General features: G+C 42.6%; 3 protein-coding genes across 3 annotated transcripts in view; all 3 read right to left on the bottom strand.

Annotated features, from left to right (window-relative positions):
- Nucleotides 1–1,323, bottom strand: part of LOC134182392 (uncharacterized) — an 11,854-nt gene extending 10,531 nt beyond the window's left edge. Inside the window, exon 1 of the mRNA XM_062649790.1 lies at nt 524–1,323. Within this exon, the coding sequence (XP_062505774.1) occupies nt 524–1,186 (663 nt within the window). The 5' untranslated portion in view covers nt 1,187–1,323. The remainder of the gene's footprint in view (nt 1–523) is intronic.
- A 482-nt stretch (nt 1,324–1,805) lies between these two features.
- Nucleotides 1,806–4,996, bottom strand: LOC134182025 (uncharacterized). The gene is made up of 3 exons (XM_062649343.1): nt 4,701–4,996; nt 3,391–3,509; nt 1,806–3,167 (listed from the first exon to the last, which is right to left on the bottom strand). Exons 1-3 carry the CDS (start codon nt 4,899–4,901, stop codon nt 1,964–1,966), a joined length of 1,524 nt encoding a protein of 507 aa, XP_062505327.1. The 5' UTR covers nt 4,902–4,996; the 3' UTR covers nt 1,806–1,963.
- A 189-nt stretch (nt 4,997–5,185) lies between these two features.
- Nucleotides 5,186–12,480, bottom strand: LOC134181835 (delta-1-pyrroline-5-carboxylate synthase-like). Its single transcript, XM_062649104.1, has 12 exons — nt 11,661–12,480; nt 10,504–10,737; nt 10,276–10,422; nt 9,989–10,204; nt 8,174–8,336; nt 8,057–8,100; nt 7,798–7,998; nt 7,236–7,355; nt 6,891–7,028; nt 6,220–6,537; nt 5,882–6,068; nt 5,186–5,677 (listed from the first exon to the last, which is right to left on the bottom strand). The coding sequence occupies exons 1-12, from the start codon at nt 11,967–11,969 to the stop codon at nt 5,418–5,420; spliced, it is 2,337 nt and encodes a 778-aa protein (XP_062505088.1). The 5' UTR covers nt 11,970–12,480; the 3' UTR covers nt 5,186–5,417.
- Between the last annotated feature and the right edge of the window lie 20 nt (nt 12,481–12,500).

The raw sequence follows: 12,500 nt of genomic DNA, 5'->3' as shown, positions 1-12,500 counted from the left end.
ACACACACACACACACACACACACACACACACACACACACACAAGGACATGGACACACATGGACACAAGGACACGGACACACACACACACACGGACACACACACACACACACACACACACACACACACACACACACACACACACACACACACACACACACACACACAAGGACATGGACACACATGGACACAAGGACACGGACACACACACACATGGACACACACACACACACACACACACACACACAAGGACATGGACACACATGGACACAAGGACACGGACACACACACACATGGACACACACACACACACACACACGCACACACACACACACACACACACACACACACAAGGACATGGACACACGAACACAAGGACACGGACACACACACACACACACACACACACACACACACACACACACACACACATAGCACAGCACAGGCAGAGAGACAGACAGAGCGACAGAGAGACAGACAGAGAGACAGAGAGACAGACAGACAGACAGACACTCAACACGCACCCCCAGCTGTCTCTTAAAGTGCCGTTTGATCTTGAAATAAAGAACAAAAATCACAATGTATGCAATCAACTCCCACAACTTCCCAGTAAACAACATCCACACCGCGCCCTCCCAATCCTGAGTTTCGTTCACAGACAACATGATCCAACACCATCCACCAGTCACCTCCTCATTTCCATTACACCCAAGCTTCCCCTTCCAAGCCGCCAGCGAGACCTCAACCAATGGTATCCCCCAACTGACAACATGAAAATAAGGCAACAATTTCTCCGCCAAAATGTAGTTATTTTTCACAACCAAAACGTACAAGTAAACAGCCAGAAACATTGTCCAGAAGTAGGAACAACTCGATGCATACGTTCCTATAGCACTCTGAATGATTCCATCTCGAGATGGTGTATCGGGGTCGGGGTTACTGCATACGATGTGATTATACGAGACAGCACCAATCACGTTCATTGCTGCAAACGTGTAGTCTGCAATAGAGAGATAGACGAGCAACTTCCTGGTGGTCGTTTGGAGGTGTGGCCAAAGGTAATACGTCAGAATGACGATGACGCAACAAAACATGGAGATGAAGCCGGTGATTGTGATCACGATCTCCAGCTCGTTGAGATTGTAATGTGCCGGACAGGTTATCGATTTGCAAACGGAGCTGCCCATTTTGACGTTGTCACGTGTCTAGGACGTAATGCCCATATGTGGTGACGTTTTACGTCACAACAATGTAGCTGACCTAAGAGTCTTCTTGCACAGAACGTCAGAATAAACTGGGTGACTCTCGTCTCGTCACTTCAAGATGGACACGTGAGTAACCTGACAACACGCACGTGACCGACAATCACGTGACCAACACACACGCGACCTTTACGCAATTTATTCTCATACAGATTCTACTTGTACATATGCTAGTATTTTTAAAATAGAAATCAGTCCTTGCAAACAACAAAGTCATTAACTAATGGACTTGACTTTGAATGTCAAAATCAAATGCGTGACCAACACACACGCGACCTTTACGTACGCGCAGCAATCACGTGACCAAACTAATCACGTGAACAATATGCACGCGACCTGCTACTCAATAATCACATGATCATACGCACACGACAGCAATCACGTGATTAACACGTAATGATTGGCAGTCACGTGACTGCCACGCAAGTTAACAATCATGTGATCGGTACACGTGTCAACCCAATTAATGCACGTGATCCAATGCACGTGACACAAACGCACATGCATGACTGTTGTACATACACTAGTACACAAATAGTTACTGTCATTATCATATTGTGAATTTGTCATATTTAAATTTAACAATATGTCTATTTCAGATATTTCATAATGCATAATGACGTCATATTACCACTTAAACCTGAACTCTTAGAATTACAACTCAACACAAACAAGACGAGAACAACGAATACCGAATTCCCATCACCAGCTGTAGAATTCATACGCATGTGTGAAGTTCTCGTACACCAAATCGCGATCGACAAATCGTGCAGTGTGAAAGTTCCACACCAAATCAATCACAGTGAACAACACGGCAATGACCACACCCACAATGCCAAGAAGCCCGAACACATTACGAATCCAGCCGGTGACAATATGTAGCAACGCACAAAAATCCCACATAAACGATCTCGGTTTTTCAATGACCGTCGGCACGACGTCATCCGATCCGATCGACGACTCCGACTCCGAACGTTGTACACTCGGTTGACTAGCAATTACACTCGACACTTGAAGAGACGGTACTCGTTGTGCCGTATTGTAACCCGGCGGTTCCTCACTGTGCTGCTCCAGAGGCACAAACATTGATCTCGTCACTAAGTTACCAAACGGATCCGGTGATAACGTTGAATTGTTGCCACGGTAACGTACATTATTCGTTTCCACTCGATTGAGATGTACAACCGGGTGTGTCCCTCGTATTTCCGGTTGCATTAGCCCAGAGGTTCCTCGATGAGGCGCCATTTCTCGTCGTCGTTTCTGAATACGTCTGATCCAGGAGATAGTCCACGCTTTCCCGATAATAAACGCTTGAGCAAAGAGTAAGAATGCGCTCGCCGTGAACATGCCGAAAAACGTCTGTGCCTTGTTTCTCACGTCTGACTGATCGACAATCGCGTAGAAACAAACCGACGCCGCGAACACAACGTTGAGACTCACGTGAAGGCATTCGAACAGAACAGCTAAGACGCGACGATTGAACTTTCCTGTTGTCCAGTTGGATCGTTTGTAGGTTGGTTGTGGGTAGTCAACGTCGCTTGCGTCCGATTTCCTTTCCCAACGCTTCACGACGTATTCGGTCATGCGAGCGACAGATGAGAAGAAGACAACCATCCATATCCATGCTCCCCAATAGAATTCGGATACTGGAATACCACGAGCAAAATCCGGTGTAAGTGGTCCGCTGTCTATTGGGGTTTTTTGTCCAAGATAATATATGAAACCCATTAGACTGCCTGATATGGCATATTGCCAGCCGTAGCCCATGTAGTAGAGAGCGTAGCCACTGGGAGCAGTCCAGATGAGGCCACGCAGAGACATGCCTGCGTAATCACGAGACACCATTCGCAGCTCATTCCAATCATTTCCTTGACGACCAATCAACCAGTCAAAAACACCAGACCGACTAAAAGTTACAACATAACTTATGGTCGTATCATGAGATAGAACACACACACACACACACACACACACACACACACACACACACACACACACACACACACACACACACACACACACACACACAGTGACACACACACATACACACACAATTTATTGCTATTTACCTAATTTACTTATTTCATTTATTATATTTTACATTGTGTCGATATCTAATTATGTTGTACCTCAGATTTCCATGCGGATTGTCTCCAATTGACATGTAACATCCCCATCCAACATAAAGACTAAACCAAGTCATCAGCATCACAACGAGTCCACCCTTCAAGTGCCATCCACACAGGCCCTACACCAACAATAACAACATCGGCACTCAGAAAGTGCATACCTCCGCCATAATAATAATTCTACATGTAGAGTGTCTTGCCATTTTCGAAGAAAGTATTACAGAGTAGGATGTCACTTATCTGAACACACCAGTTAACCAAACGTGTTGGTCTACCGGAGGGCCCGTGCCTCGGACTTACGGTAATGCGTATGAGCATCGGAGTACACGTGTAGTTCCCATCGTGATATGCCAATGTCAAAACACAAAAAGCAGCAAAAGAAGCTAAAACGAGTTGTTCACTGATTTTGCCTCTTGGTGTGGTAAGAAGTGCTCTAATAAATGTTAATTAAATCACTATACAAACTAACACTTTTAGTCTTGCTAGCAGACAGGCATGGCTAACAAGACTGTTGACAACCGGATGTCAAGAGGGGAGGGGCTGGCTACTACATACTGTACCAACAGGGTGCCTCCGAGTAGACAAAGTTATGAACAGGTCGAGGTTAGAATCCTACTGTACTTTTATCAGCCACCAGAAAATGCTCATGGTAGACATGTCATATGGTACATGTCATATACACCGGAAATGAGTGACATCAAGCAATGTCCTTCATTTCCGGTTGGTAACTCCCTATCTTGCCTTCCTCTTTGGTAATATACAAAGAATGAACAACATCAACATCTCGCCCGTCAGTCTATTGTTCTACCGCTATTAAAGCTTTAAAGTTATAATAGAGATGACAGACAAACGAAAGAGATTGAACGCACAACAGAATCCGCGTGAGAAAATCACAGAACAGAACAACAGATGTCGGTGCTAGGAGCACCGCCCTACTAGTCGTCCTAATAACGGCGGCAGTAATGACGGTTTCCCACTGCGACATGTCTGCTACAATGTCATACTGCGATAGCTACAAATACGCTGCGTTGGAATTCCCAAAGGAAAATGTAGCAACGAGTATACTAATGTTGCTACAAAGACACCAAACGTCTAGCCAAAACTTCTCAAAACACGTTGTGCTAGCGCTACTCCACAGATTGCAGAGAAAATAAGTAGCAACTAGACGTGCCAGTTGTACGTGAGAATTCCCAGTGGAACAACAACATGTCGCCCTTGCTACATATGAATATCTGAACTCGCTACATGTTGCCCACTGTAGCAACTACGTCTGCTGCAACGCCATACACTTTACTGTGACTCGCACTCACCGCTGTCAGTCCGATGGGAACAGCAAACACAAGGCGAGTAACGACATGAGCCTCCCAATAGCTGAGCTTCCAACTCTCGCCAACGTCTCGGTATCCACCACGGATTCTATTCAGAATCCCACCAGCAAAGATTGAGATAGCAAACATAAGAAAGACAGTAAACGTTACTGCCAGGAGCAAGAAAATCGGACGGCAGCCCATTGTGAAGTTCAAACCACAATGACCTCGGAATTCAAAACACGATCTGTGCGCACAACATTCGGGCTCCGAGAATAGGTCCGCAGGGCCACTCTAGTGCATAGGCGTAGGAAGTTTGGTGAGATTGGGGGGCCAAACGCCAAATTGGGGGTCTAATCGCTGCATTGATACAGCTTTGGAGGCTAAATATTGGGTGGGCCATAGCCCCCTCGGCCCCCCCGGTTCCTACGCCTATGTAGTGTACTCATATAATTTTAGATGGCTCTAGAGTGATACCAAGGCCGGCCCCACTTTTCGAAACTTTGACTTTAGCCAACTATTTATTGCCGTCATCTATACTTTTGGTATGCCAACTGCTTGTAGCGTGCGTTAGGTACGCTCCTTTAACGCGCGTTAGACCACTTCAATTGCTTTCGTCGGCCCTGGATACATAAACAAACATATCATATTACCATAAATACTTCGAAAATCTTAAATCACAAATACGCGCTAACAGACATCAATTTTCACATCCAAAATTCAAAGCATCTGCTTGTGCCTAAAAGTTTTCTGATTGTTTCCTTTGCCAAATTCTTGAACTGTTTGCCCAGCGCCTCGTAGAAGCCACCGCGTTGTCAGAAGGCCTTCCACACCAACCGGCCCACGTGCATGAATTCGGTTTGTACTAATGCCAACTTCGGCTCCAAGACCAAAACGATAGCCATCGGAAAAGCGAGTGCTGACGTTGTGAAACACGCAAGCACTGTCCACTTGTTGCATGAATAAGTTAGCCGTCTCAGCTACGACATCACACAAAACTTCAGAAAAAATACGTCGTTGTTTATAAAAAAATTGCGCAGCATCCTAACATCATTGCAATGCATGTAGCCATGCAATGACGTCATCACATGGCCAGGTCTACTAGGAAATCTTTTTGGAATTACAATAATTTAAATCGGCAACACAAAATCACCATCGTTTTCACTATTTTTATTTAGGCTTACCATTGTCGGTTACTATTGTGTCTGTATGCGAGCTGCCATATTTGTTGATGTGATGAATGGCGTCGTCGGTGCTTGTGACGGTCTCAATTGTGCACTCAAGATCGTTGTATTCATGGCTCATTGATGGAGCTAGTGGTTCTTTGACGTCAAGTAGTGCAGCTATGTGTTTTCCAAAGTTAACCTTTACCTAACAACGAGTTAGAAAGTCAAGCTAAAAGGTGTGTGTGTGTGTGTGTGTGTGTGTGTGTGTGTGTGTGTGTGTGTGTGTGTGTGTGTGTGTGTGTGTGTGTGTGTGTGTGTGTGTGTGTGTGTGTGTGTGTGTGTGTGTGTGTTCATACCCCATTGTCAGCAAGAACTCTCATCGTATTAGTAAATATTAGAGTGTCGATTAGGGATGAGTGGAACAGCAATGTCTCCATAGCATTGCATGCTGAGGGATATCCACACTTTGCGTCTTGCACAATCTTCAGTACCATTTCTTCGCTTGCTTCTTGATCAATATACACATGGCATACTCCCTCTGAATGACCTAGAACTGGAATTGCTTGGCTCTCTTCTTGAACTTGACTAACAAACTTTGCTGATCCTCGAGGTATAACAAGATCAATGTGTTCCTTCAGCTTCAGTAACTGTTGGACCTCCTCACGACTATTTACCTGCAGTAGCAGCATACTGTGTTGAAAGATACTTAACCGAACTATTGTATTGAAGGGATGCATCTCACAATACACTAGACTATTGTATTGGAGGGATGCATCTCACAATACAATAGACTATTGTATTGGAGGAATGCATCTCACAATACACTAGACTATTGTATTGGAGGGATGCATCTCACAATACACTAGACTATTGTATTGGAGGCATGCATCTCACAATACACTAGACTATTGTATTGGAGGGATTCATCTCACAATACACTAGACTACTGTATTGGAGAGATGCATCTCACAATACACTAGACCATTGTATTGGAGGGATGCATCTCAATACAGTACTGTACACCTACCAATGCAACAGCACGAGATACTCCAAATGGTTCAAGGGCCTCTTGCACAAGCTGATGAAGAAATGTGTTTGTATGTTCAGCTTCTCTACCTCCTTTCAGCAAGAGACCATTTCCACTACTAATCGCAAGCGCAGCAACCTGACAATACAGAGCAATCACTTAGACAAACACAGCAACATAAACCACATTTAATGAAAGAAAAATATTAAATCACAAACAAACAAACAAATAAACAAATAAATAAGTCAACCAATCAACCAACCAACAAACAAACAACAAAACAAACAAATAAAATAACAAATACTACAACACAAAGTACATAATTGAAAACATAAATGTCAACACCTGTGGAAGAACGTCTGGTCGTGATTCAAATACAACGAGTAGAACTCCAATAGGTGCAGTGTGTTGTTCTAATAGCAAATCGTCGGCAAGCAAAGTACGACGCATCACACGACCAACAGTCTAGGAAACAAAATGATACCATAACACAAAGAATTAAATTATAGAACCATCTGTGATTTCAATATGATGCTACGTGCACACACACACACACACACACACACACACACACACACACACACACACACACACACACACACACAACTGAACCAATACCTATAATACTTTAGAGTATCTAAGTGCGTGTGGCGTGTGTTTATCTATCTACTCTTTGCTTGTTCATTTGTGTCTGTCTGTCTGTCTGTCTGACTGACTGACTGTCTAACGTTTGCTTGCCTGTCAGTCTGTCTGTCAGTTAGTCTGTCATCCTGTTTGTGGATGAGTGCACTCTTCATTAAGTCCTAGATAAATTATTCTTAAATTAATTTATTAAGTAATATATTATTTAATTAAGCCAAATTCTTTATAAACTATTTTATTAATTATCTATTACTGTCAACCTTACTTGATCAGTTGTCTGTGCTATCTGATGCAAACCATTGATTAGACTGTCTAGTTTTGCATCCGTCATGTGAAGCCGTTCTCTCAAGGCAAACGTCAACTCCTCACTCTCTTGCTCGCGTTCGAGATCCTTTTTGTTTGCCGCAAGAATGTCGAACCTTCTCTCATCAAGAAGGTCGGCAAGACGCTCAACAGCCGCTGCTCTCTAAGATGCAACGTCTGTGAGTATCAAAGACACAAAAAGTGTTGCACAGTCCTAGTACCTCATCAGATGTCAATAGTTGCATCCGTTGATATCCTTCACGCACTGTAAGCAAAGTAAGAAAGTAAAATTATTAAGCATAAAATTGATGCCCACAATATCGTAAATTAGTGGCTACCTCTTTTTGCTTGTGCCTCTACTTGTTCTTTGTCATCAGGAACGTCAGTGCAAAACGTGCCAACTCGCTGTCCATTTACAATGTTGAGAATAACTTGATCGGTGCTGCCATTCGCGATAACGACTGCTACACCTTTCTTTACGGCTGCAGTAGCAGCTTTGACCTGCACATTTCGAATGACATCAGCACCGTACACTACAGGTATCAGAACATAAGCGTGCAATTAACATTTTAATTTCTAGAAATTTTATGATATCAGGTGTGAGAGATACCACTCAATACATCAAACTACTGTATTGGAGGCATGCATCTCACAATACACTAGACTATTGTATTGGAGGGATGCATCTCACAATACACTAGACTATTGTATTGGAGGCATGCATCTCACAATACACTAGACTATTGTATTGGAGGGATGCATCTCACAATACACTAGACTATTGTATTGGAGTCATCCATCTCACAATACACTAGACTATTGTATTGGAGGGATGCATCTCACAATACACATAAAGAACTCATTTATTAGATAAACGAGGAGCACCTCACTAATACATGGCCATCACACTTAACAATAATGTGGCGCCAGTAAAGTAATAGTAAAAGCTCTAACAAGTAATGTACAACTAAATATTGTTTCTGGCTAACCATATTTTACAAGATTCTTCAATTGTCACCTTTACGATTGATGATAATAGTTGACGTTGATTGTGAGGAGGAATAGAGATGACATCAAGGAAGGGGAGAAGACTTGGAGTATCAATAAAGCCTCTAGATCCTATTTGAATATTTAGTTGCTTACAGGTGAAGCCTTTTGATTTGATGGTCATCATGAAGTCTGTATACCGTTCTGATTTTCTTTTATTTGCATCAAAAAAGTTTGTTTCGAAAGGGATTGTTAGTTCTATGACATAAAATTTGAGCGTATGATTATTCCAAATCAACATGTCAGGCCTTTGTGCAGTAGGAATGATGTCAGATGGAAACTTTACTTCACAGTCTTTTAAATCAGCAAAGATGTTGAATTGATGTGGTAGATGGTTAATAGCCGCATTATAGAGAAGACTGAGAACAGAGTCGTGACGTTGATTGTAGACTATTGTATTGGAGGCATGCATCTCACAATACACTAGACTATTGTATTGGAGGGATGCATCTCACAATACACTAGACTATTGTATTGGAGGAATGCATCTCACGATACACGGTCAAACCCATTTATTGAAATAAATAAACAAATGGGGAGCAGCTAGCAACCCCTGTCCAACACGGTTAACAATCCCGTGGCGACATATGGGACAGCAGCTAAGAGCTCTAGACTAGCTACAACGAAGTTGGCTAGCACAGCAAGACTAAAGTAAAAGAGAAGACTAAGTTAACCATTAATTAAACACAGTAACAAGGCTATGAACTGTTCCTCTTGATCCAGATTTTAAATGACTCTTCCATGACAGTCTTGATAATCTGAAGACACATGTTCTCCTCTTAGACTATTGTATTGGAGGGATGCATCTCACAATACACTAGACTATTATTGGAGGGATGCATCTCACTACACACTAAACCATTGTATTGGAGGGATGCATCTGACAATACACCAGACTATTATTGGAGGGATGCATCTCACTACACACTAAACTATTGTATTGGAGGGATGCATCTGACAATACACTAGACTACTGTATTGGAGGAATGTATCTCACGATACACTAGACTATTGTATTGAAGAGATGCATCTCTTCGTACAACGATGAATTAATTAATGCACTCAACCTATTCAACAACAACATGTACTGTCATCTTTTATCTAACCTTAGCTTCCATTCCTCCGCGTCCCACACGAGATGTGCCTCCAAATATGATCTCATTTCCTCCATTGAGTTGGAACGTATCAAACACGTATGATCCCTTATTTTCCGGTGGTTCATTATGAATGCCATTGACATCAGATAACAAAAGCAAAAGATCAGCTTTAACCAAACATGCCACAGCAGATGCCAAGCTGTCATTGTCAGGAGTACTCAACACCTACAAACACAACAAATATTTTAATTAATAAATTTAATAAAATTTATTATTTTGATAATGTTGTACGGTACCCCTTCAAGATCAGCATCCATCACCGATTTTTCTGTTGCATCATTTCCGTTTAGAATTGGTATGATGTTCATCTGCAACAGTTCATCCAAAGTAGCTTGCAAACTACTGCACGTCTTCGGTAGCAGATCACCTCCACTAATAAGAACCTGGTAACAAAAATCAATAATTGGTAATCGAAGTGAGCCTCTCTTGTCATGTCAATTGAAGGTCATGATATGTATACGTACCTGCGCACATGCTAATCCATATTGTGCAAACATTTGTTCATAAAGGGCCATGAGGCCTGCCTGACCAGCGGCAGCTGCTGCCCTTGGGTCTGCTGATACTCGTTTGTATCTTGATGGTTCTTGTGCTCCATTAACTCCATTAAGAGCTGATGTGGCTAAACGAACTTTACCCAGAGCTACAGCCCCGCTTGTCACAAGAAGAACTTGTTTATTCTTGCGATGGAGTCGAGATACCTAAAGACATGTGTCATGCAATGTCCTTCAGCAGAAACAAAATTTCCAAACTAAAGTTACTTCTACATTATTACAGCTTCCAAATGTAAACATCACTGTGATAGTATCATTAGTATCTAAGTAAACGTTTACAACTCTGAATATGTAGCATAAAGGTAGAATATAAAGTTACACCTCTATATATCAAAAGTCATCTGTACATGCCACGTAAAGACTCCGTAATTATTGGCATTTCGCAACCAATTATAAAAAGATATTAATATTAACTACTGTAAATCAACAAAATTTCGTAAGCATCTAACTTTCATAAATTTTGTAAGCAATCTCACATTTACTATATTGCTTACTAATTTTTGTCGCTATCGGTTTCTAGCGACACTTTGCTACTAATATTGATCACGTGTATCACGCCCGGTGATATAGCGGCTATTATTTACGCGTGGTGTTGTGGTTTTGACATGTCCGCACGTGGGATACCTGGTGAGATACTGCTAGGACGTACACGTGTACACATGCCTAGGCGCTTAGCAGCTCTACTTACGCGTGGTGCTGTGGCTTGGATTTTCTGTTGATTTCGTGTTGATGTTCTGCACAGAAAAGAAGTGGCTATGTTCGTCAACGCTTACGAAAGTTGGCTGTTTTGGCGAATTTGAAAGTTTTCACTTACGGAATTTTGTTGATTTACTGTACAGTACTGAAACTACCATTGTTCGCGCGAGGTCCTGGGTCTTCAAAGGCATCGAAATTCGTTCCGCGGTAAAAGGTAACCATGGATACCGATTTACACTTTTTACAAAAACGCGGTGCCTACACAAGTAGGATAAACACCCACACCTACGTCAAACATCTGAAAGCGCTAAATTATTGCGAAGGAGGAGCAACAGAGCGAGTAGGCGTGTCTTTCTGTACTAATGACAGCTGACCTGCTCGACAATCGACGCGAGCCTTCCTAGAGCGATTCCGAACTCATCTTTGCTGCGCGTCACAACAGCAGAGCCGAGTTTCACCACAATCCGCTCGCAGTTTCTCAAATCGGAGCGTCGAGTGAAGGCGGTCCGACGCTGAATGAATACAGGCGCTCGAACATGATTGGTCGACCGCGATTGTTGACGATTCTGAATTGCTGGTAGGCAGTTGGCGCGTTGTGTGAGTTGACTGAATGTGGTCCTTTGATGTCGGTTGAGCAGTTGAAGAGCCGTCACTTTCTCTAGAGAAGAAAGAAAACGCAGCATCTTGTCCGCCTTTGTTTGCAAACTGCATGTCACGTGAACACCACGCGCCAAACAAATGGCATCGTTAGCATGCACTTCCAATAGCCTTGAGTTTCCAAACAGCGCGCGTACGATGCTGTTTCGTGTATTCCTGTGAATCCTTCAGAAAATGCGCTAGAATATCTATAGCACTATCAGAAACATGATAAAAGTTATATGGGATAAAACATACAAATAAAACATTATCAAGCCGCGAGTTCCAGAACGTAGTACGCGCATATCCTAATGACTGCAACAACCATACATTAGCTTTAACCTGATGCGTCTTTCTGCGTCAATTCATATGAAGTGCGCGCGTGCGCGCACACACACAGACAGACAGACAGACAGACAGATCTCTTTTAAGTGTTACATGTTTGCTTGTTTTTCAAATCTAATTCTAGTAAACTCTCGTAGTTACACAACTTTATATAGCTACCTTGCTAGCATTGTATTATAGATGTATGTTTGAAATAAATGTTATTTGACAGACATACAGACAGACAGACACAG

This window comes from Corticium candelabrum, chromosome 7 (genome assembly GCF_963422355.1).
Source record: "Corticium candelabrum chromosome 7, ooCorCand1.1, whole genome shotgun sequence".
In the NCBI taxonomy this organism is placed as follows: Eukaryota; Metazoa; Porifera; class Homoscleromorpha; order Homosclerophorida; family Plakinidae; genus Corticium; species Corticium candelabrum.
Note: the sequence above shows the minus strand (reverse complement) of the source record. Positions and strands in the feature narration are given on the sequence as shown.